Raw genomic sequence first — 25,899 nt, forward strand, 5'->3', positions numbered from 1 at the left:
TGCTTGTTTCTGCTCACAGTGCTGACTTCTGTGTTGAAGAGTGTCCAAATTGGAACTTACTGGGATGATTAACAGCTGCTACAAAATCAATACTCTATGTAGGGAAAACAGAATTGGGCTAAGATGGTCTTACATGAGCACTATTCTGTGGCTGAATATCATTCGATGTCAGCAAGGCAAATAAAATTTACGTTGGTGGAAGCATTTCCATGGATATAATCCATGGGCTTTTCAGACTCGGCCTCAGAGACCTAGGGGGTGGGGAAGATAATTCATAGGTTTTAATTATGCACAATTATGCATATTCTCAGTTGCAAAGCTGATCACTGTTACCCTTAGTGAGAAATGGGTTTGCTTAAATCTTTCATTATTTTAACATTTATTATGGTTGAAACACTAAGTCATACTATTATTGCTACTGCAATCTGCCTCAAAATGAGTCTTAAAATTTTTTTCTCCACAAATTAAATTGAAAAGCAATACAGATGTTTGTGGATTTGGTTTTCATACACTGATGCTTTAATTACAGAACAGTAAAGTAGTTGCTGACATATGCCTTAAAAATCCTTTATAGCTATTTTTGTAGGGTTAAATACTCTTTACAATAACTTACACTCTTTACAATAACTTATTATAACTTTACAAAAACAAGCTAAATACACTAACAGTTTAAAGGGAAATAAATTAGTTCCCCTAATCATTACTTGTTTGTATCTCTTCTAGCCACATTCAAGGGATGATGCATATGTGGAAAGTTTTACCTGCAACAGACTAGAATTCTCACCTCTTTCTGGCACCATATTCATCTTTGTATCCCCTATAATGCTTATCCCAGGAATTAGATCAGGTGCTCAATAAGTATCTGTGGAATGAATGACCTAATAAATGAGATCCTTTGTGACTACATACTAATCAGGACTAGGGCACTCAACAGCCATGACAACTTGATATTTTAGATTTTTATACTAACATAAGTACAGCATATATCAGAAGTTAAGAAATGTTTATTCAATAATCCCATTTATAAATCCTAATGACTGACCCATGAAAGGAATATTTTGTGGATCTGTTTAACTGAATCCTCCAGTAGGAACACCTTTGCAGACCAACACCCCTCCCTTTCTGGTAGTGCACATAATACTCTCATTATTGCAATATGGCATGTGTTGCTTGGGTGAATGGTATGTCACAGGCAGGAAAAACTTACTGTTTAAAGGAAATTACAGTGATTTTTGTATGTGTGTGAGAGACAGCTGTCATTAATTTGAACTATATCCTTTGTATATTAAGTATGTAATCTCTCTTCCTTTCTGTGCTGTTGAAAAGCGAATATTTTTAACAGGGAGCTATCATGGAGTATGGATTCTATAGTTCCCAGTTATATGGGCTTCCTGTCACGATTTTATCCAGAAATTGACTCTCCAGCTCAAAACCACAAAGAGAAAAACATGATAAGGCAGGGTCAGTGTTGCTACAGACCAGGATATCACAGCTATCAACAAAACCAGAAGGCTGGAAAATAAAATTAATGAGGCAGCGGTCTTAAGGCTAATAGGGAGGGAACTGAGACCTTTAGGATGCATAAGGCCTAATCCCTAAAGGGGAGATAGCCAGAGAGAAAGCAGAGCTTTAAAGAAGGAGATAGAAAGAATAGCACGTGAAATCGAACTTGCCATGGTCTGGTACAGGCAGCTCAGCACAGATGAATTCCTTGTGCAAAATACATCAAATAAAGTAGAACAAAACCAAAAATATTTCCCCTCCAGCAATGAAATAAAGACTCTATGCAATCGGCGTGCATTTAGTTGCTTTCATAGTACCCTACATCTTTTCCTTCATAACATTTATTGATGTTTGAAATTCACACATAGTGTTTCACCCCTATGAAAGGGAGAACTGAAGTTTTGCCTGCCTGTTCTCCAATACTGATTTCCTCCAGACCATCCAATGTTTAGAGGAGTGTCCAGCACATAGTAGCTACTCATCTAAACACATAAAATAAACTTCTTGTATAAATGAGTAAAAGAGAAAGACACAAGAATACATGAAACAATAAAGGATGAACAGAACAGCAACTTAGAAATTAGTGGTCTGTCCACTTAAAATGTGATCTAAGCAAATAAAACTCCATCAGCTCTCAAATCATTATTAAAATAATTCTATAAGAGGCAGGGACATAGAAGAGGTTAAAAGTTAATATTTGAATGAGAATTTAAGCTTTATGGTAGTAGGTTTAGAAGTATTTAAATAAATTTGATTAATCCTGTGAAATTTTAAAGATTTCCTATGGTCCCACCACATTTTTGAATTACAGTAAGCAAAAAAGAAAAAGTTTCATTTCCCTTTCCATATCCCTGACACCAGAGGTTAATATTGTTAACATTTCGCTCCATATATTTACTGACTCTTTTATATGATCTTAGAGACAGAGCTATACAAACCCATTCATATTTTATCACCATCATCCTCCCTACCATTGCTTAAGCCCTAGTGCTAGTATTGTTGTAAGAGCTTTAGGAGTCCCTAACAACCTCCTTAAGATGGCTTCTGAATTAACTTCATTCACAAAAGAATAGGAGAACCAGTGCTTACTTATGGACAACTTTCCTTTGTGATTTAACATTATAATTTGGGTACCTCTTTTCCTATTGTATCTCATTTCGAATTGATCAACTTTTAGGTTGTTCCTAACTGTATGTCATTAAAAATAAATGGTGCAGCTTAGACTTTTGTATTATTTATTTCTGTGGAATGGAGTCTTAGAAATGGGATTGATGGCTCAAAGAGTATTCACATTTTAAATTTTAGCAGATGCCATCAAATTATTCTCCAAAAATAATTTAGAGGTCCATCATGCAATTATGAATGTGCCCATTTTTGTATACTTATAGGCATTAGATATTATCAATCTTTGTAATTTCTAATAATCTGAAAGGCAAAATGATATCCCATTGCATAATTTTGCATTTCCTTGCTAATTAATAACATTAGGAATCTTTTCACCAGGCTATTCATTATAACTCTTTCTCATTGTTTCAGTCTATTTTTCTATTAGATGCTTATTTTTTATTAAGAATTCCATATTTTAGTTTATTAACCCCTCGTTTATTCCTTGTATTGGAAATATTTTCTTGATTTTTAATTGTTACTGAGTTTTAGCATTCTTTTTTTAAATGAGGATTATGAAAAGTAATTGCAATTTCCTTTTCCTTTATGGCTTCTAGGCTTCCTTTTGGCCTCAGAAAGGTTTCTCCTACCTAAGCAATATACTTCTATATTTTCCTCTAATATCTTATAAGTGTATTACTTCAATTTACATTTTTAATCTATTTGATGTATATTTCATATGAATATGAATGTAAATATAAATTTATTTTTATTCAAATGAGGAACCAATTCTGTTGCCTAATTTTTTGTGCACTTCATCCTTATCCAATGAGCTGAAATTTCAACATCTCACAAGTACAAAATTCCCTGTCTGTTTATTTTTTGGTCTAATTTTTATTTTGTTTTATTAATCTATTTTTGTGCCACCATATTTTAGTTACTGTGACTTGCTAGTATTTTGTACACAGCAGGGAAATTGAAGATTATGGGACATTAATTATTTCAAAAAATTCTAAAGCTATTTTTATCCAACTGTAAATTGTCATTCATCAAAATAACCACCAGTAATCCTATTAGAAATCTCAGTAGCAATGGACTAATTGTATAAATTAATTTGAGGAGACTTGATCTGTTAATATTATTAAATATTCCCATATAGGAAGATGAGTTGACATTATTATTCAGTTTTTATTTTATAACTTTGTATATTATTTAGTTTTCTCCCTATGAGCTGGGTATCTTTCTTATCTTGTGTAAACTTTGGTATTTTGTAGTTTACTTATATTGTTAACCAAGTTACATTCATATTAACGTATTAACTGGTAAGCATATAAAGGAAAGCTACAGCATCACTTTTTTTTATATGTATCTAGTATTAAAGGAAAGCCATTGAGTATTTTTTTTGTATATCTATCTAGTATTTGGCACTTTATGTTGATTTACTAGCTTTATTTTTAGTTTATGTATACTTATTAAATATGTGATAGCATCTTCAAATAATCTTGTCACTTAATATTTATATGACATTTAAAATTTTTATTATTAAATTAGCTCACTTTTCTAAAAGTGTAAATGGCAATGGTGATAGAAAAATCCCTGTATTCTGCCTGATTTTTATTTGGAATGCCTCTAGTACGCCACAATTAATAGGATATTAACTATTGATTTTTACAAAATGTTTTACATATTTTCCAATAGTTTTTAATTATAAAAATGACAAATCTAGTTTACATTTAAATTAATTATTGTAACATTGACCCATTTTGGCTTTCTTGAAACAAACCCTACTTGGTCAACAGGTTTTAGTCCTTAAATCCTTAAATATAACACAAGAATTTATTTGCTAAGGTTTTTGTTTACAACTGCTGCATTTATATTTACATGTGTATTTTCTTTTTGGGGTTATGTTCATGAGGCATTGCTACTGAGGTTTGCTAGCTATGTAAAATTAATGGGAAAAAAATCATTTTAATCTATGTTCTGGAATAATTTTTAAAATATAAGAATTATTTGTGCTGTGAAAGATCATTTGCTGTGACACCAGTTTTAGACGTTCTTTTACTACATTTTTACTTCTTTCTCTTTGGCTATATGCTTAGAGCAGTGGTTCTCAAAGTCTGATCCTGGACAAGCAACATTGGCGACACCTGGTTGCTTGTCAGAACCATGAATTCTTGGACCCCGTCTCAGACCCACTGAGCCAGAAAGCCTGGGTATGGGGACCACCAAGCTTCAGCTTAGCCAGCCCTTCAGGTGATGCTGATACATGCTTAAGTATGAGAACTGACTTGGATTTGCTTCTCCTTCCTCTTCAGCAAGTGCCAGCTATTTATATTTGGATGAAAAACTTTAAATTTCTTCTATATGATAAAGATTATCGGCATAAAGAAGCAAATGATATACTCTTAATTATTTAAATATTTTCCATAGCTGCGTTTATATCTTCAAAAGTCTGTTAAAATATTCTCGGATAGTGACCTCAGCAAGATGGTGGAACTGGAGTTTTCAGCCATCATCCACAGAACATCGATTTTGACAAGCACTCCCAGTGAGAGCACCTTTATGGGAGTCGGGAGTCTAGCGGAGAAGTTCCGGCGCACCATTGGAGCAAAAAATCCAAAAATAGATGCATTGAAGAGGGTAAGAACACTTTCACTTTACCTGCATCACCCCTCCCCCAAGGTGTCACAGTACAGTGCCCAGAGATCCCCCGACATCCCCACTGCCACCCCAGCCTGCTGTTTCTCCCATGGGGAAAGTGAGCGTGTTATGAGTGAGTGCTCAGCTTCTCAAGTCTCGCAGGACTCTGCCCACGGGGCCACTTCTTTCTTGCCTCCTCCAGAATACTGAGGGTATCAGCACAGCTGGGAGGTTAGGAGAGGCTGGCAGCAGATAGGAGGGGCGAGGACTCCCAGCCACACGGCTTGGAACTCAACAAAGGGCGGTGGATCCTACAAACTGTTTCACCGACTGCATCAAGAGGCCTGCCCACGAGCTGACTGGCACGCCGCAGCTGAGAAAGCCCCCAACAGGCCCCTGTGGCGCCCCCAGTGCTTTGTGGGCCTCACCCCTCTCCCTCCCATGGGTTGCTCCCATGCGAGCCCCCGTGAGTGCCCTCCCGCGGGCCTGGAGGAAGGCACACACACGTGTGCATTTCAGGGCGCTGCCCTGGGGAAAACACACAGGAGGCTATCGGCACCCAGTCAGCCTTTGCGGGATGGGGAAAAGGCATACAATCTCAATAATGACTTCCCAAAGAGGGAACCAGGAGGAGGTGACTGCTTCTTCAGATTCAGTCTGACTGCAGACCTTGAGGTGGCCCTGTAATCTGGCTCCAGTCCCTGTTAGCAGTGGCCCGGGAACAGTCCCGTCTGCTCAGGGACCCAGAAGGAGAGTGCCCACTTCTGTCCCCGGAGGAGGCTCGCCGACATCCGACCTCCTGCAGATACTGAAGCAGCCGCGTAACTCAGTGCCAACCCTTCTCAGCCTAGTAATCCTGCATATTTGTATTTCCACATTTCGAGGTTTACCCTTACCGAGAGTCATCTGTGTTGTTTCCAACCCTGTTTATGCCAATTCTAGTTTTTATTATAATTATATGTTTTAATTACATGTTATATAAATAGGAAATTATGATTACAAAGAGTCTTTGTTTTATATAGAAACAAGGAAGATTTGGGAAGATTTGCTATAAATGCAATGTGGAAATGGCTATAGAATTATATATTGTTTGCTACAGAATTATATGTAAGAGAAGATAAAAGATTTTTTTAAACTATTGTAAAAAAGAAGGATTTTATACTCAGATTGCTTCACAAGTATCTTTTGAGTTTTTATTTCACCTAAAAGAAAGTAAAAATGGAAATCATAGATAGTTATCATGGAATGTGATTTACATAAGACAGACTTTGTAGAACCCCACACAGTGACCCACATTCAAAGAAATGACATTAGCTGGGCCTATAAGGGAAGACGGGCCAATTCAAGTACATTTATAGGTTTTAGGTTAAAATGAAATATTCAAGGTTGTAGATATCATCTTGTTCTATCTTTCCATTAACATCTAACTATCACCTCCAGTAGAAGAGCTCTTGCTGTATGTAAATTGAACTACATCTTTTCCTGAGTATAATTGTTGAATCATTCAAAGGCATCTCTTAAAAGACAAACACCTTACCTTGGCTTCCAAGAGTCTTGAAAACATGGCAGCAGCCACCTCTGTAACTGCCTTTTTTGTTATTCACTCCCACCTTCTCCCTTTATGTTCCAGGCACACCAACCCAGCAGGCCTTTGAACTCACCAAGCTCTCTCTCACCTCAAGCTCTTCACATAGAATTTTACCTGCCTGGTCTGCTCTTTCAATCTCTTTGATGCCCAACTCACTTACATGCATTCTTCAGATCTTTTCTTAAATGCAGCCTCTTTATATAGGTCTTCCCTGACTATGAGATCTAAAGTTGCTGTCCCTTATTCTAGCTCATGGTAACTTTTGTTTTCTTTCACAGTATTTATCATAATTTAAAAAAAACATGTATTTTTGCATTTATTTTTTAATGAGTCTCTCTACCATTAAACTCCAAGTTCTAATAATGAGGTAATCCATTGCTATAACTCTAGGGCATGAGCAAAAATAAAAGGTCCTTAGGTTTTATGTTTATTAAGCAAATGAATGAAGAATCAACCATGAGGATAAAATTAATGACATATGTGAATTTGGTGGCAATGAACTGGGTAGACAGTTTTCTTCCTGGGATTTTTGAGATTATCTAAAGTTATCTTAAGGTACAAAATCAGAATGAAAGGTAGCACTTAGCAGTTTTTCTTATTAATTTCTGTAATCCATGCTTCTTATGTCCAGCTGTTCAGCCTCTCATGACAATTCTCTCTCACCTCACTATAATGTAAGCTTAGTGATTACATAGACTTTTTCTATCTTGTTCCCTGCAATCTTCAAACAGTACCTGGTACATTGTAAATGATAGATAAATATGCTTTTATTGAAGGACCACTATGGTAGAATAATATCTATTTTCAGAGTTAATTATGATTTCAGGATCATTTCCAATTGTTCTGGCTAAAAGTGAAAAGTATTACAAAGAAGGAATTAGCAGAAACTGACTAGTTATTTACCAATTTCCTTTTTCTTCCTGGGCTGACAGAATTCCTTTCCCAGTTTCCTACAATTAGGTGGATCCAAGTGATGAAGATATGACCAATGGGTTATAAGTGGAACATCTTCCACGCCTGGCAGATAATAAAAAAAAAATCCATTCCAATACTCCACTCTCTTTGGTTACCCAATTGTTGAATAGAGAATGCTCTGTATATCCAGAGGAGGGTGAAACCACAAGATGGAAGGAACCTGGGTCACTGACTGACAAAGTGGAGCAGGGCCTCTCCCCACATGTCAACCCACGTTGTCCTATCATGTGAGGGAAGAACTAATTTTCAGTTGTTGTCAGACCACTGACATTTTGGGTTATTTGTACCAGCAGTCAACACACTCTGACTGATACAAGGGTATATCATAATGTACAGGATGATATTTATCAATACATTTCCGACCATCACAGGTTTTCTAAAAGTTTGAGGCAAGGTTTTCTGTAAAGTGTAAAGTACTTCCAGTGAGTATATGAAGGGCGATAGTTAAAATCATGAAAACTATACTGACAGTAGAGTCAAACTTTGAGATGAGACCACCTTGTAACTAGGTGGTAGCAGGGAGCCTAGAGATAATTTCAAGTATAAATTATGTGCCGTCTTAAGCTTTCTCATGCTGGTAATAGCAAAAAATTGAAATGTCCTCCTCATCCTTTCAATGCTCTAACTCCAGTACTTCTTATATATCCAGGAATAGCTTGAGATAGATGATTCATTTCATTTCACTGTTTTCTGGATTCATTGATTGGGGCAGAGGAATACAGGTTGGTGAGTATAAGGTGGTCTTGCTGAGTGGCAGCCAATGCTTGAACTTCCTGTAAGGTCTATTGCTCTGATGTTGGCCCTGAGTGTTGAGCTTTTGTCTTACTCAGGGACAGGCAAATACTTCCTGAAGGTATGCTCTCCTCCCATCACACTCCTACTTCCCATGTTCTATTCAGTGAAAGAGGCTCCAAGTCAAATGGTACAGGACCATTCAAAAGAAAACGCAATCAAAATCCACCATGTTTAGTTAGTTTTGCTCCACCTCAAGATCATAAATATATTCTATTACGTATTCTTTTATTAAGTCCTAAACTTTGCATTTCAAATTTAGTAGTTTAATAAATCTAGCAGTTTATAAAATATAATGTAAATATAAAAGTAAAATGTAAGGTAGAGTTCTAATAAAATTTTCTCCTCCTAGAAAGCTAGTTTTTGACACTATCAACTAAGCAATCTCTCATTTCTCCAGTGAGTTTTTCTGCCACACCTATGCTGAATTTCAATATCTTTCTCTACTTCTCTGCTGATTCATTCATGTATTTTTTCATAGCATCTTTCTATTATAATTATCCAATCCATTGGTAACATGTTTAATTTGGTAAAACACTCTCCTCCTTTTCTTTTTATTAAAATTGATTTAACTACTTTGTCATATATATTTTGGAATAAGTTTTCCAAGTTTGTCATAAAATCCAGCTCTAATATTGATTAGTTATAGATTAAATGTATAAATTAATTTGCATATTATATTAAGCTATTTCATCTAAGGATGGAAATGTCTCCATTTATTCTGATTTCTTATGTATCTATAGAGAGTTTTAACATTTTCTATATGTAGGCCTTGTATATTCTTTATTAATTCCTAGATATTTTTAACTTTTTGGCTGTTTTTGTAAATTCCTTGGTTATTGCTGATATAATGGAATTCTATTGAATATTTAAGTTGAATTTATATTTGGCAACTTTGCTATGCTTTGTATTTTGTCCCAATATAATTTCAGTTGAGATATTACTTTTTGTGTATATGGGGTTTTTTTTCATCTTATTCACTCTATATTGTTATTTACAATTCTCTTTACAATATTTTTGTAAAATCAATTTTGTAATAGACCTGATTAACTCTTCAATAATCCAATTTTTGGTTTCAATAAGAGTCTCTATTTTTTTATTGTTGTTATTCTCTGCTGTATTTCCTGTTTTATTTCTATTATAACTTTCCTCCTCATTTCTTTGGGTTTTTGCTCTTTCTCCTTTTCCAACATCTTGAGTTTTGTATTTAGTATTTCTGTTTCTTGATGTCACGGTTTTTCAGCCTCAAAACTATTGATATTCTGAGCTGTCTAATTCTTTCTTGCATGTTTGGGAGGTTGTTCTATGCAGTGAGGTGTTTAGCAGCATCCCTAGCCTCTACCCACGAGCTGCCAGTAGCAATACCCTCCCAGTCATGACAGTCAAATGTGTATTCAAACATTGCCAGATGTCTCCTGTGGTGGGGAGGCATTATCCTCTGTGAGGACCACTGGAAATTTACCGAAGGCATATATGAATTGTGAAGTGTTTGTTCAAGGAAAACTACTGAACCCCAGATAGGAATAGTGGTAATCTGTGATGTTTCAGTCTTGGGCCGCTCCCTTACCGTCCAGCCCCATCAGTGCTACAGTTCTACCAGGATGGGGCAAGCTATGAAAGCCAACAACTTTACTGTCAGTGGAAGTGACCTAATTTGGAGTGGAAGCCAGAAAAACTCCATGGCCTGGAGAGTTACCTAAAACAATAGCGATCTACATGGCAAATGGACAAGGAAGGCCAATGTCACAGCTCATCTGAGTTTGCAAACTGATTAGGTCAAGCAACTAAGCAGCTAACTAGCCAGAAATTCAACAGGAGATCTTGGGAATCAGACAGCCGTAATGAGCCTTGATAAATTTCCCCATATCCTTGGCTGTCTGAAAGGCCATATGCATGTGTAAGACTACAAACACGTTCAAGAAAGACCAAAGAGGGTCCTTGCTATCTTCATATCCTTGAGGAGCCATGTACATAAAGAGAAGAGACAAAATAAGGGCTAGCAGATATTAAAGCTGAATCAGATTAAGAATTGCCTGATGTTCGTATGTGCTCCCCAATGAACACACATATCTAATGGCAAGTGGATGAAGACTTACTGGCTCAGGGTATTTGAGCACAAACTCTGATCAATTGTGCTGACACAGAGGTGATCCCTAGGAAGCTAGGATTAAAATTAAAACAAAAACTAAAAAAAAGAGACAAACTGGAGCATCAGTATCCTTGCACCACAGAGGAGAAAGGCTTCACATAATTAGTGCAGCCTCATCACTAGACAAACACAGGAACAATCACAACCACTGTGGGAAAATCAAAATTCAGAGTGTTATAAAATATTACATAAAATGTCTAGTTTTCAACAAAAATTATTAGACATGCAGAGGAATAGGAAAGTGTGACACGTATTTGGAAAAAACAATGTCTTTTATGGGGCCCAAGTGCTATCAAACTCTCTAATGGTCTCCAGATATTGGACTTAGCAGACAAAGACTTCAAAACAGCTGTGATAAACATATCAAAAAGATAAGAAAACCATATTTAAAGAATAAAGGAAAGCTTAACAACAATGTCTCCTCAAATACAAAATACTAATTAAAGATATAGAAATTATAAAAAGAGAACCAAATGGAAGTTCTGGAGTTAAAAATTATGGTAAATGAAACAAAAAATTCACTAAAAGGACACAAGAGAGTGGCGTTATTCATAATATCAAAGGCTGGAAATTCTCTACATGTCCATCAACTGGTGAACAGATAAACAATGTGTGATATATCTATACAATGCGATACTGCTCAGCAGTAAAAAAGAATATAGTATTCATGAAGTTCACATGGGTTCATGCAGTTCACATGTGAGGTGAAAGAAGCCAGATGCAAAAGGCTATATACTGTATGATTTCTTTCACATGAAATATCCATAAAAGGCAAATCTTAGAGGCGGAAAGATTAGTTGTTGCTTGGAGCTGGGAGAAGCCAGAATTGACTACAAATGGGCATGAGGGTTCTTATTTTATGCTCTAAAATCGGATAGATTTATTAAAATCATTACAAGATTCACTTAAAATGAGTGAATTTGGTTGTATGTAAGCTATATGCCAATAATGCTGTTAAAATATTATTATTTATATTAATATCAAATATAAATAAGAGGACTTTTATGGATCAAGGTGTATTGCATTTTCCTTGCAAATCATCATCATCATCATCATAGCTTTAATAACAATTGTATATTTAGCCTTCAATATGGACCATTATTGAGGAAGTTTAAATGTATAATCACATTAATTATAACTATGAGAGAGAAAATAATAACCATCATGAAATAGATAAATGAATGGACACAGAATAAAAAATTTGCCAACGTATTCTTACCTAGGCAGCTCTACTCCTAAGTTCGTGGACTCAACTAATGCTTTTTATAGTCTAGTAGTGGGATGTGTATGCGTGTGTGTGTGCATGAGAGAGAATGTGACATGGCATTAGATAATATTGATTGACATGTGAAAAGGAATGTAATTTTGTAGATAATATATTTTTAGACTTCATAATTACTGGGTTATATATATATACATACACATATAATCACTGTTAAAAATTATTAATCCCTTAAGGATTAAAATTTCAACAGCTCTTTCAATTGCCAAATGATATTTTACTTTCAGTCCAAGATTTTTCAAGAAATCAAGTGAAAAGTTAGTCTTTGGACTTATTAACCACTTGAGAATAGTAGCAACATTTTTTCTTAGACTTCAGACTTAACCAAAATTTAAAAAGAATATCTGTATGTAAAAACCACCTGGCAGGTTATAACGATATTATAATATAGATCTCAAAATATCATTGTTTTCACATTTTCACTAATGTGGAGCTTTAGTATGTACTCTAAAACTTATAACTATCTTAACATAAACCATTCTATCCTTCCTTATAATAACACAATCAAGCCGATTACAAAACATATACTTTCTTTCCTTTGTTTAACACATGAAAAATTCATCTATTGCTGATTCTCTGACTTTAAATAAACTCATAAGCTGTATTATTGCCCATTACAAGAGGTGTTTTGCTGACACGAAGATAAAATAAATTATTTACAATCAGTCAATCGTCTTAGTGTGAGAGTTTACATGCAGTGATTATGCAGGACTGGTGCAAAAGAACAGGTAGTGGAAAATCTTACCACGCCAATGGAAAAGTAGTTATTGATGATACTGTAAGGCACTGGGTCTCCCTTCTCATCTTTGTCATTAGGTATGACTTCAAACTTCCACCTGTCCAACATGATTTCTGTGCTGTTTTCAATGTCTTTTAGGATTTTCATCAGATTCTCACCTTCATAACCTAATGAAAAAAAATTATCTTGAGAAAAAGCATAACCAAATAATGAAAGCTACATTTATGCATTTCAGTGTGTGTATGCATGTGTATCATGCTAAAGCTAAATAATGCATTTTAAAGTAAATTCTGGCACAAAGTGAAGAAATAATTATAATCTTATATTCATACCAATATTTTATTTTTAGTTTAATTTGCAACTTGTATTTCTCTCCTGTGGTGCAAATTCTCAGTATAGCCAACTGTCAAATGAACATCTCCACTGCATACCCCCCACAGAACTTTATAGCAACATATTCAAAATAAAACTAATGATCTGCTTCCATATCTTCCTCCTGTGAACACTCTCTCAGAAAAGCAACACCCTCCACCCAGTTGCTGAAGTAACAATCTAGATGGAAATTTAGACTTTTCTCTTTCTATCACTCCCCTACCCCTCTGGTGATCCAGAACAACTTTGAATGTAAGTAGAAAGTCCTCTTTTTAATTTTGTGACGTATCATCTCTTATTCTAAATACACAGAATATCCCCTTTCTTTCGGCTGGCTTGCTTCTGCTTCTTCTGCAGGTTTTGTATTTGATAGCACTTCTTTCTGGAGGCCCCGCTCCCAAAATAATGGATTCTATGCAGTCCCGCAGCACATGCTTCTGAAAACTAGTCCTACCTTAGAACTAGTACACTGCAGTATAGTTATTTGCACTTTCTCACTACAAGTTCCTTTTACCAAGTCTGCCCTAGAATAAATGCTCAACAAATCAATTTTTTAATGCATCTACTACAGTTGACATGGCCTGAAAAGAAAGTTATTGTTTAACATTACATTTTCTCTTAAATGTATCTATAGGTATATATCATTTTAGTTAAGACTGTAGCCTCATCCTGGCTGTGTTACTTAAATGTTTGTTTTTAACCTCCCTAAATAGTTTCATCCTCAGGAAAAACTTAGGTTTGCTGGGAGAATTAATTCAGAAAAAAGATGAGAAAATACATAAAAGGTCTTGGTACATGAGGTATAAGAATAGAAAGTTCTCACTGATATAATAATACTGACGATAACATCAGAATTTGAAATGTTGTATTAAGTTGAATAATGTATGTTTCTCTAACTCTACACACACACATTTGCATTCTTGAAATGATATTTTGAGTTGCAAAAATATTTTCATAGATTTTTTTCTGTGTCCAACTTTGGTCTATATTTTAACAATTTATTCATGGAACAAGTAAATTCCAGAGGCTATGAGTCCTCATTAGAGGTGTTAGCACACATAGCAGTGTAAAAGCTAATTGGATTAAAAGAAAAAAGAATAGGCACTGTCATAGGCCAACACTCTCTAAAGATGAATAAATTACATTTATGGTGTATTTGTCACATTAACTATTAGAGGGTCAAGGCAGCCAGAAACTAGAAATCCTTATTTTGGATCCCATCATCACTTCTTGTGTTACACAGGTTTAAAAAATAACTAAGGGGGCCAGCCTGCTGGTGCAGTGGTTAAGTTTGTGCACTCTGCTTCGCTGGCCCAGGGTTCACAGTTTCAGATCCCACGTCTGGACCTAGCACCACTTGTCAAGCCACACTGTGGTGGCATCCCACATAAAATAGACGCAGATTGGCAGGGATGTTAGCTCAGCAACAGTCTTCCTCAAGCAAAAAGAGGAAGATTGGCAACAGATGTTAGCTCAGGGCCAATCTTCCTCACACACACACAGACAACAAATAACTATGCACTATTAATACACACAGCAAGGAATACAACAAGCAATAATTATACAGATATAAATATTAAAAATATCCAATATTACTTCAATAGATGTCATGTATTTTTATAGCACAATTCAAAAACTATGAACATACATAATAATATGCATATAATTGTGTTCAGTGATATAATATTGAAGTGTTTAAACTACAAGACTATAATAATTAAATTTACTTATATTTCAGAAGTTTCTTAGTAGTTCTACCCTCATTCTCAATGTTTAATTTCTTCTTAATTTTTTTCATTTCTTTTAAAAAGAATAAATAGTAGTCCCACCCAAAATTGTATATACTATTTCCCTATTGAATTGAATAAAAACAGTTAAATATATTCACCTATTTTCGGAATTCTACTCTTGTTTGAAAATAAGTATGATGGTTTTCAGACATAAGTGAACTTACATATATTTATACGACACTCTAGTAAAATATAGTATGGAAGTAGAGTAAAACATATATAATATAATATTATATATATACACATGCACACGCTCAGCAGAAATATGAGTGAGTAATGCTTTAAATCAAATATTGCACTTGTCCTCAGCTATATCTCAGGTTAATGGCAGCATGGTTCAACATAACACTAGAAAAATGTAGGAACAGCAACTGACGAGGAGAGAACACAGTAGGAATGAATTTAGTGTAAATTAATTACTACATCTAGACTCTAGTAGGGTCACTCAACTTATAATCTTTACCATTGGTTATGTTCTCAAAGTTTTAATGGCTAAACCTGAAAAAGGCTGGTATCAATCAACCTTCTAGCCAAATAAAAATGGAAAGAGATAGGCAACAAATCTATTTTGAGAATCACAACATCTGCAGTTCAGAACTACTTTACAAAGGTGAGAAGAATTCCAAATTGTAGTCCCCTTTTTAACGAATGTCTACACCTTACTTGTTTGTATTTACCTATGCTCAAGCTTGTTTAATAATGATCCATAACTACAAATAGGATTCCTGAGCTCAAGATCATATTTTTTTAAAAAGGCACATTAAACTCAGTAAATATGCAAGCAAAAACTTATTTACAGAAAAGAATGATGCTACTTTGCTTCCAATATTTTAATTTAAAGCCTATAATCACTCTAGGCTAAGAAACAAAATGAAAACGTAGTTAATATTTTCTATTTAATGATATGATATCATAATGACTGAATGGATCTAAAAAGTCAGAAGATTTTACAAATGAAAATCACATAAAGACAACAATAAATATTTGTAAAGTGTTCCCCATCTAAAACTCAGTCTCTTACCCCTTACCTCTTCACAAAATAACACTTTTTCTTGCAATAATCTTGAAATTTGTTAGACTAATTACTGCTGGAAAAATTGCAAAGAGAATATAAATTATGTATTTTTCAAATGCACTAGGATATCCTGTTATTACACTGTTACATTTTCTGCATCCAAAATATGGAAATGCATTCTTGTAAAAAAGAAGCTTCCAGGGGGCCGGCCCCATGACTGAGTGGTTGAAAGTTTCACTCACTCTGCTTTGGCGCCCCAGGATTCACAGCGTTGGATCCTGAGTACAGACCTGCTCCACTCAGCCATGATAGCGTGTGGAGGCATCACACATACAAAGTAGGGGAAGATGGGCACAAATGTTAGCTCAGGGCTAATCTTCCTCAAGCAAAAAAAAAAAAAAAAAAAAAGAAGGAGGATTGGTAACAGATGTTAGATCAGGGAGAAGCTTCCTCACAAAAGAAAAAAGATTCCAGTCAATATTTTCCAGTGACCTGAAGTGAATCAACTGATTACTGGTTGAATAAAGTCCTTTCTTTCCCAAATGTTAAGTATGATAATTACTAAGACTACATAAAGTACTCAGCATAGATGCTGGGCAAACAATTTAGTAGTCTGGCACAAGAACTTGCGAGGCAGGTACAATCATTTTCTTAAATTCTGATGAGAAATCTGAAGCACATAGTTGTTAAGCAACTTGCTCAGTTACACCCCTGGCAGGAAATAAACCCACTTCAGTGCATGTTTTGTTATTAGTAAACTCTCACAAATGGCATCTCCAATTTCCTAATCACTCAACTCTGGCATCTTTTAGTCCCTCTTGCTACCTCTCTTTCCCCAAAGCCCCTAACTAATCCACTGGCAAGTTCCATCAGTTCACCCCCCAAAATGTGACTCCAGTTTGTCTACTTACCTCATTTGCATTACCACCACCCTAGTCCAGTCCTTTTGTTCCCTCATTATGACAACTATAAAGTTCTCATTTGGAAAACTATAATTCTCCACGTTTTTACACTTTCTTAACAGTTTACTGTACACACTCAAATTAGTCTATTTTGGAAGACATGACTGTCATCATGTCACTCAGCTTTTACAGCTCTTTCGAAGTTTCACTTTGTGCTTCAAATTCACTCAAATAAAATTCTTACCATGACCACCAAGCCGCCTGCATTATCTGGCTCCTGATCTCTCTCCAGTCTCATCCTATTCACCCTCGACTCCATGTCTACCCACCACCCCGTGACGGCTTTGAGAATCACACCGCCCTCCCTTCAGTCCTTTCAATACAGGAAGCTATTTCTCCCTGTTCGTCTTTTAAATCCTGCTTGAGTGTTACTTCTTCAGGGAAGCCTTCTTGACCATCTAGCTAAATAGTTCCCCTCTGTTGTTCTCTAAAAATACGCTCTGTTTCATTCTTTCATGGCCTTGATCTTATTTTGTAACTATATATTTCACTGTTCATTGATTTATTGTCTGTATACTCAATGAAAATGTAATCTTCAAAAGGAGTAGGAGTCATTTATTTATTCTCTCATTCTGTATCTAGCACCTAGAACAGTGCCAACACATGCCAGGCACTCACAGAGAGTTCATCATTAATAGATACTTTGACATATACTACAATCCATGTATCTTTGGCCATTGATAATAGTATCTTTAAAGTAGTTTTATAAGAAAATCATTAGAGTATGCCCAAAATGGAACTTTTATATATTTTTTGAAATTTAAGCCATTTGCTAGTTTGGGACCAAAAATAATATCATTAATTTTCAAATATCAAAAATATTTTCCAGAGGACTACAACAAGAGGCCACATGCATGATTCCTTCCTTTTAATCAATACACATATATAGGCACTGGCAAATATGAGCATCTCATAAGTAATGCTTCTATCCTTAGATTCTATGAGATTTAAGTCAATATTTAATAATATTCTTTTACTGAATTATATCCTTAATGAAGATCATGAATAGATCATATACCAAGTTTTTAACTTAAATCTCCAATTTGGTTGTATGCATACATACAACTTAGAGTTCACCAGTTGGCCAGATACTCATGGAAAAATTGTTCTCAAATTTTGTTGTAAATCATAGTTAGTTAGGGAGTTTGTTTTTTCAAAAAAAATCATATGTCCAGGTCCCACCCCCAGAGATTTCCATTCAGCATATTTAGGATGAGGTCAGGCCACTAGATTTTTAACAAGCTCCCCAAGGGCTTCTGATCTGTCTTAGTAGACGCTTTTCAAACTTCTCTTAGTGAGTTAGATGCTAAAAATATTTAGGATTCAGTTCTTGCTTCTTTAGCAAAATCTAGTTGTTTTTTTCCCTTTTGATATCCTCAGGTAACTATAGCCTATTAATGACCCTTCAAAATATTTTAAGAACTCATCCTGAAATACTCTCCCCTCACTCACCATGTTCCATCCACACTACTCCATTTTGATTTCCTTGAATACGTCAAGGGCCTTCCTACCTCTGGGCCTTTGAACTTGATGTTCCCTCTGCCTATAAAGTCCACCCCCAGTTTTATACGGTTCTGTCATTATCCAGCTATTAGGTTTTTCCTCTGTGTCATCTTGTCATTTGCTGGGTGAGGCCTTTCATTATATTGGTTTTCTGTCTACTTCTTAGTAGGAAGTCTCACAGTTTACATCTGACTTTATGTGCCACTAGAATTTAAGGCCCTTTTGGAGGCAGACCTTGTTTTCTATTCTTAACTCAAGTGCAGAACACACTGCCTGGTGTAAAGTGGTCTCAAAAAATAAGTGTTATTTAATGTGTTCATTCCTGGACAAGTCATTCATTAGCCTTTCAGCTTTTTCCTTTGCTGGTGATTTTACCATACAACTCAGAGATTAAAAATCAGAACATTGCTTTAGAGTTAATCTACGCTTATCTCATTTCTTAAATTAGAAACCAAATAACCAGAGAGGTTCGAAAGCTTGCCTGCTTTATCAAGTCTATAATTAGCATCAGGTTAAAAAGCCCAACGCTCAGTCTAACTCTTGGTCCACAATTTGTTTATCTAACCCAGACTATTGTTCGAAATCATTTACTGTGTCTGCTGAAATCACATGGCAGTGGCCATGCTGTAAAGAACTGCTGGTTTATTTTGGGGGAGGGGTGCATTCTGCATGCATCTCTGTCTGTTAAGTTTTTGGTGGTGTTGCCACTGGTTTACCTCCTCCCCATCGCAGGCATCTTGCTAGATCGTTGCCCGTTCCAAGAGGCAGAATGGCAACTGGAGGATGCTTCACAACGTTCGCCTTTTCTGTGGAATCAAGAAATTAAAATAAAATTTTGATACAGATAGAACAACAGTAAACAAGACAGCTTGGCATGAAATGAAGGCATCCCGATAGGTACTTATAAACAGAAAAAGTTCTATTTCATAGATATATACAATTATAAATTATGATTAATTTGTATACATTCGTAGCAATTTATAAAGACAAATAAATACCATAATTCACAAAGTGATAGGAATATTCCAGACTCATGAATGAGGAAGGCCTTTTAAATATCTTAGTTAAAAATTGTGGCGAGTTTGATTTAAGTCCTTTGACATTCCCAAGGATGCAGGTGTATGAGCAGAGGAGTACACACATAGGGATGTCACCAGAGTGGAGAGGTAAGTTCCTATAAAGTCTTTCTGCAGCATCAACTCTAGGTACATTTTACTTTAAGGAGTAAAATATTTTGAAAACAGTCAAATTCTAAAAGCGAGTAAAGAGCTAACAATGTCGCTGTGTGGTTCCCAACCATGGTTTACTCTGCTTTGTGACAGAGTAAACAATAAAAGAGCTGGGCACCTCTGGATCAGCAGGTTTTCTTTGAATTCAGCTTTACATAACATAGTGCTTTGGGTTCAGAGCAGCAAAGATCTCGGCCAGTGAAATCCTATATACTTTTGTCTGAATCATCACATGCCTTTAAAGACTCTCACAAACGTATTACTTTTCTTTAAATTTTCTCCCTTCACAGCCCCTCAAAGTCAGTATGTGTCTGTGTGTAAGAACAGGGAGGGAACAGATTAGTTGGGGATGTAACACAGTGGCATAGCCAAGGCTTAGATTGTGGGGGCTAAAACAAACCAATAACATACTACTATTTAATTTTTCACTCTAAAATTCTCCTAAGCCCTCAGACATTGTTGAAGCAATTCTTTAATTTTTGCAGTTCTCAAATTCTGGTTTTATCCTTAAATACAGCATATTAATACTATTTACACATTTTATTGGAAAATCAAAGAACACAATTTTCAGTTTCTTTTGCAGAAAAAAATATTAGTAGATTAAAGTCGTTAGACGCTTATCAAAAGTGTGCTGACCATATGTATTCATTTTTAATTTGAATACTTTTGCATGTATGAAAAAATAGAATATTCTATCCTACATTGACTAAATAAAAGTTTGCTTCAATTTATATAAATAGCAAAACTTATTTGCAATCAATTCTTTCCTTTTTGTGAAAGGGCCTGGTTTTAACAAAGAATTGGTCAATGCACTCACTGAAATGAGAACTAAAGAAGTGATTGTTTTGGATTTATCTCCTCATAAAGGCCAATTCAAGATTTATTTTACTGACTGGTAATTGGTTCTGACAACTGACTGTCTCTGAAAAACCAGATAATTTTTCTGAATTTATCAAGCTTTTCTTGGGATACATTCAACCTTTTCTCCTAAATCAGGTACCTGTTTTGTTTGCTTATAAAAATCAAGCTTTCTAAATGTAAATAGAGAGGAAATATAGAAAAAGGTTAACGTGTGAGCTCTAATCCCAGCGCTGTCAGTGCATGGCTGTAAAACTTGGTTCTAATTATTTAACTTCTCTGCGCCTTAAATTCCCTATCTCTAAAATGGGATTATCGATATACGGAATTGAGAATTAAGATGAATGGGGTAAAAATCTTAGCACAAAGCCTATTAGATAGTACGTGACAAATAAAAATTAGCTATGATGATGATAACAATTGATGATGATAGAGTGTACATAGAGGGTAAAGTTTCGAGGCTCCACACATGAACAAAATAAGTACATCTATTTGACACAGACTTTATCACAAATGCTAAGATCCTCTTTGGCTCCCTCTCCAGTGCAAATACATAACTCGATTTTGTAGAGCCCACTTAAAAAAATAACCCTGAGGAGTTAGTAAATTCCATGAGAAATAAATGAGAAAAGGATTTCTAGATACTTGTAAATTATTTTGTCACTTAAAATTTTGAAATATAGAAGAATAAACTAAACTAGTAAACAGTGCGCAACATACCACATCTCATTATATCACTACGGCATCCAAAGACATCAATGCATTCATAAAATAAATGAACAAAATGTACAGAATTTAAGGTTACCACTCTCACCCCAGAAACGTTAAATATGTGTCTTCATTACCTATGCAGTCCAAAATCCACCCCACAGTTCCGTCTCCACCGCAGGCTAACACTCGGAAGTCAGGAACGTCACGGAAAAAATTTAACCTGAAAAATAAACATGTTATGGCACATGATTGATATTTTAAAATTCGGACTTTTTAAGCTTTGTGTTGTTAGCATTTCATCTAACGAAAGACATTTTCATTTTATGAAAACTGTAAAGTAATCTCAATGATTTCATTCAAATATAGTAAATTCATATCTAGAATAAAATTCTAAAAGTATTAATATGTCAACATATTTTAATTATATAGTCTAGATTCTATAATAAATATATTTTATTTTTCGTTTATTGACTCTAACTTTAGAAAAAAACAAAATTAATAAATTATAATAATTTTCATTAAGATAGTCTCCCAGATGTGGTCTGCAGTTCACATAATCTAGTGACACACATGTTATTATGTTTAACAATTTTTATTAATCAAAAATTCTTTTTCAAATAATTATATAAATGTAACTATTATGTCGGTAAATATGTCTTTGAGAGTTTTCTGCCTTCCCCATTACTGGGAGAAATTGACCAGGCTGCATCTGGGGTTCTAGCCAACTGTTTCAGTGTTTCCTTCTGACTTTAAATCTGCAAGCAGGAGCCAGGCTCCTCCACATCTTTGGACCTGGCGGGAAGTGTTTGCTACCCAGGAACACTCAAGCCTAATTGCTGGGTCTACTACAGTAAATGCCCACTCTTCTGTTGCTGCTGCATGCGGTGTGCTTATTAATGCATCCTACCAAAGGGAAAGTTACAAAGGCAGGTAATGCAGCCAGTTATACAATAATAAATGCCTATTTTCTTGCAATAAAATAGTTGAAATAGGACAGAAATATTTGGAATGTGTCTCTTCACCTTCCTTTCCCCAGAGATAACCATGGTAATAATATAATATGTAATCATCCAAGAAATTTTTTCTAAATATTTACATATATGAATATACACATATAAATTTTATTAACATATTTTAACATGAATGGGATTATGCTATATCCTGTTAACTTATTTGTGTGCATTTTTTAAAATTTAAAAATGTCTAAGAGATCTTTCTGTGCCAGCACATTTGGTGTTGCATCATGCCTTACAGTAAGTGAATGAATGTATTACATAAGGTGTACATTCCATGATTAAATAAATCATTTTTCTTCATGTACTTTTAGACTATTTCTAGTATTTCATCATTGCAAAAAAATAATTGCTGTAGTTAACATTATTTGAAGCACATTTAAGTGAACATGTGCACGTTTTGAACGCTAATCTTCTAGAAGGAAAATCTTCCACTACACCATCGTATTATCCTCTGAATGGCTGCCACTGTAGAAGATCTAAGTGTCCATTTCCCTGCAACTCCAAAACACTACATATAAACTTTTTATGATATTTATTCAATAATAGTGAAAAACAGCATCATGCTATTATTTTGAAATCATACATCTCCGTTTCCTAGCGGATTGGGTATATTGTTGTCGGTTTACAGATGTATGACCTCTTCTGTGAACTGTATCTTCAAAGCCTTACCCCTCTTTTCGGATGAGTTGTCTTTTACTATTATCTTATAAACTCTTTCATGTTATGAGTGACATTTTTCATTTAAATTCTCATCGTCAGAAAATAACATTATTAAAGTAATACACAGTATGCATAAGTATAATAGAAATGCATAAAAATTCACTAAAACCCCACCATCTGATAATAAGAGCCATGAAAATTTAGAACATGGAACTTTCATGTATTTCCTTAGGTATTATATTGAGAATATTTACCTTTTGTTAGATATGTTGCAATATTTTCTTCCAGTCTATTTTCAGTTGGTTTACTTGTATTATATATAATCTATGTACCAATTGCCCACTCCAAGGGTAGAATATTTCCAATAACTTACATATACTATACCTCTGTGTTCTTCCCTGTAGCATCCCTCTTCCTCATGCACAAAGGTGAGCCTTATTCTGAATTTTGGGTTTTCATGTACATGCCATAAATAACATATTTTTTGCTTTTTACTATTTCCACTTAGCATTGTTACTAAGAGTCATTCACATGGGAGCTGAAGTTCTCTCCATATGTAGTTGAAGTTATTCTATTTCTACTGCTGAATACCATTTATGTGAACATGGCTTTTTAAATTCCTGTTAACGAACATTTGGATTGGTCAGTTTTATGTTCTTATAAAAACATCATTCTTGGACCTGCTTCCTGATGCTTGTGGGCAGTGGCTACTTTTGGAGTATATTTTTATGGAACTTTTGTTTCCCAAAGAAGTTGTACGAGTGCATACATCCAATAACAACGCAGATAAGCTTCGGCTAAGCCCATCCTCTCTAACACTTGTAATGTCAAACTTAATTTCACGTGTTTCCTCTTTCATGAAATGTCAGTTCATACTTTTTGTCTCTTTTCTCTACTCCTTTTCTTTTCCTGTGGATTTGTGAAAATTCTTTCTGTGTTCTTAATTTTAATCCTTTTGTTTCTGTTTTTTGGTAAATATCTTCTACAAGTTGAAAGATTTTTCTTTTACTTTAATTAACGTGTATTTTAATGAACAAGCTTTAGTTTTCATGTGTTCAGATTTATCAGTCTTTTCATATGTGGCCAGCACTTCAGTCTGTTTGCTTACTCAGAGGTCAGAAGAGAATTCACATACACTCTTTTTGAAAATTTTGGTTTTACTTTTGACAGAAATTCTATGTGGTCATGTGAGGTACAGATTATAGTCTACTATCATTATATATAATGATATGTTTATATATAAACATATTTAATGTATATTATATATATTAATCTATACAATGATAATAGACTAGAAACCCTACCTCACACCATCACATAGAATTGTATATATAATATACATAAAATATGTTGTATAATATATATCAATATAATACGTAAAATATTCAGAATATTCTATTGTGGTGGTGTGAGGTAGGGATCTCTTTATTCCCTTCTCTTCTCTCCCTCACTCCCTCCCTTGCCCTCTTTTTCTCCTTTTTTCTCTCTTTCTCCTTTCCTCCCTTTCTCCCTTTCTTCTCGGTTTTTGGTTGTTGTGCACCAATTTTTCTCTTCATTTTTTAATCCATATTTTCATGTATTGGATAATTCAACTTTCTACCATGCACACTCCATCATATGTCAAATTTCCTTATATGATTACATTTCTTTTTGGACCGTCTATTCTATTTCGTTCATGAATTTGTCCATCTCTGCACCAGTACCACACTCTAATAATTACTATAGCTTAATAGTCAGTCTGTATTTCATAAAGCATGAATAATCTAGGCGGTTACTCCTTCTTTGCTTTTCTATATACATTTTAAAGCTAATTTGTCATAATCCACAAAAATTAAAAAAAAGAAAAACATATTATGATTTTGACTAGAGTTACATTAAGCTTATAGATCAATTTTGGAAGAAACAACATCGGTGTAATGTTAACTAAGTTTCTTCATCCATGAATACAGGATGGTTTAATTTACTTAGATATTGATTAATGTCCTTCAATAAAGTTTTCAATTTTCTACTTACAGGTCTTGCATATATTTTATTATATTTATTCTTGGTTGTTTTATAATTCGTGTTGGTATTTTAAATATTTAAAAAATTGTTTATGTTTTTGTTGTTGGCGTATATAAATATATTTATCTTTTATATACTGATCTTGTAAACAGCCACAAAACTCCTATTTTTTCTTTTTTTTTAAAGATTGGCCCCTGAGCTAACATCTGTTGCCAATCTTCTTTGTTTTCTTCTTCTCCCCAAAACCCCTAGTAGATAGTTGTATATTCTAGTTGTAGGTCCTTCTAGTTGTGCTATGTGGGGCACCGCCTCAGCATGGCCTGATGAGCAGTGCCAAGTCCACGCCCGGGATCCAAACCAGGGAAAGTCTGGGCTTCTGAAGTGTAGCGCATGAACTTAACCACTAAGCCATGGGACCCGCCCCTACTTTTTCTATTGTCTATATTTTGTTTGTAGAGTCGTTTGACCTCTATGTAAACGATCGTATCATATGCTAACAAAAATGATACTAATAGTGATCTCCAATTCTTATAATTGTTATTTCTTTCCCTGTCTTATTGTGCTGGCCAGAGCTCCAATACACTGTTGAACTGGAGTATTCACAGAGAATGTCCATTTTGTTCCTGAATTTAAGTAGAATACTTCCAGAATTTCCCCATTTAGGATGGTGTTTGTTGTAGGAATTTCTATCTCTTTTTTGAGTGACACCTTTCATAAGGTTAATAAAGTTTACTTCTATTCTTGTTATAGTAAGAATTTTTATCATAAATAAATGTTAAATATTTTTTTCTGCATCTTTTGAGACGTTGATATGGTTGATCTCATTTAATCGGTAATGTAAGAATACACATTTATACATTTCTGCATTATTAAACCGTTTTCACAATCTTCTCATGTACCCCAACTGGACCTTGTTTATTAACATTTCTATAGAGAATTGGATTTAGTTTGCTAATATTTTGTTTAGAAGTTTGTATCTATATTCATGAACACAATAGACTCAACAT

At 34.7% G+C, this 25,899-nt stretch overlaps 1 protein-coding gene across 9 annotated transcripts in view; it reads right to left on the reverse strand.

Moving 5' to 3' along the window:
- The window catches only part of DGKB (diacylglycerol kinase beta), a 675,150-nt gene that overhangs the window by 363,823 nt on the left and 285,428 nt on the right, over positions 1-25,899 (reverse strand). For all 9 annotated transcript variants that reach the window (XM_070615806.1, XM_070615803.1, XM_070615805.1 and 6 more), the window contains 3 exons: positions 21,347-21,432; positions 19,131-19,220; positions 12,779-12,939 (listed from right to left, as the gene is read on the reverse strand). In XM_070615806.1, coding sequence (XP_070471907.1) covers positions 12,779-12,939; positions 19,131-19,220; positions 21,347-21,432 — 337 coding nt within the window. The remainder of the gene's footprint in view (positions 1-12,778; positions 12,940-19,130; positions 19,221-21,346; positions 21,433-25,899) is intronic.

The sequence above is a fragment of the Equus przewalskii genome, chromosome 4 (genome assembly GCF_037783145.1).
Source record: "Equus przewalskii isolate Varuska chromosome 4, EquPr2, whole genome shotgun sequence".
NCBI lineage: Eukaryota > Metazoa > Chordata > Mammalia > Perissodactyla > Equidae > Equus > Equus przewalskii.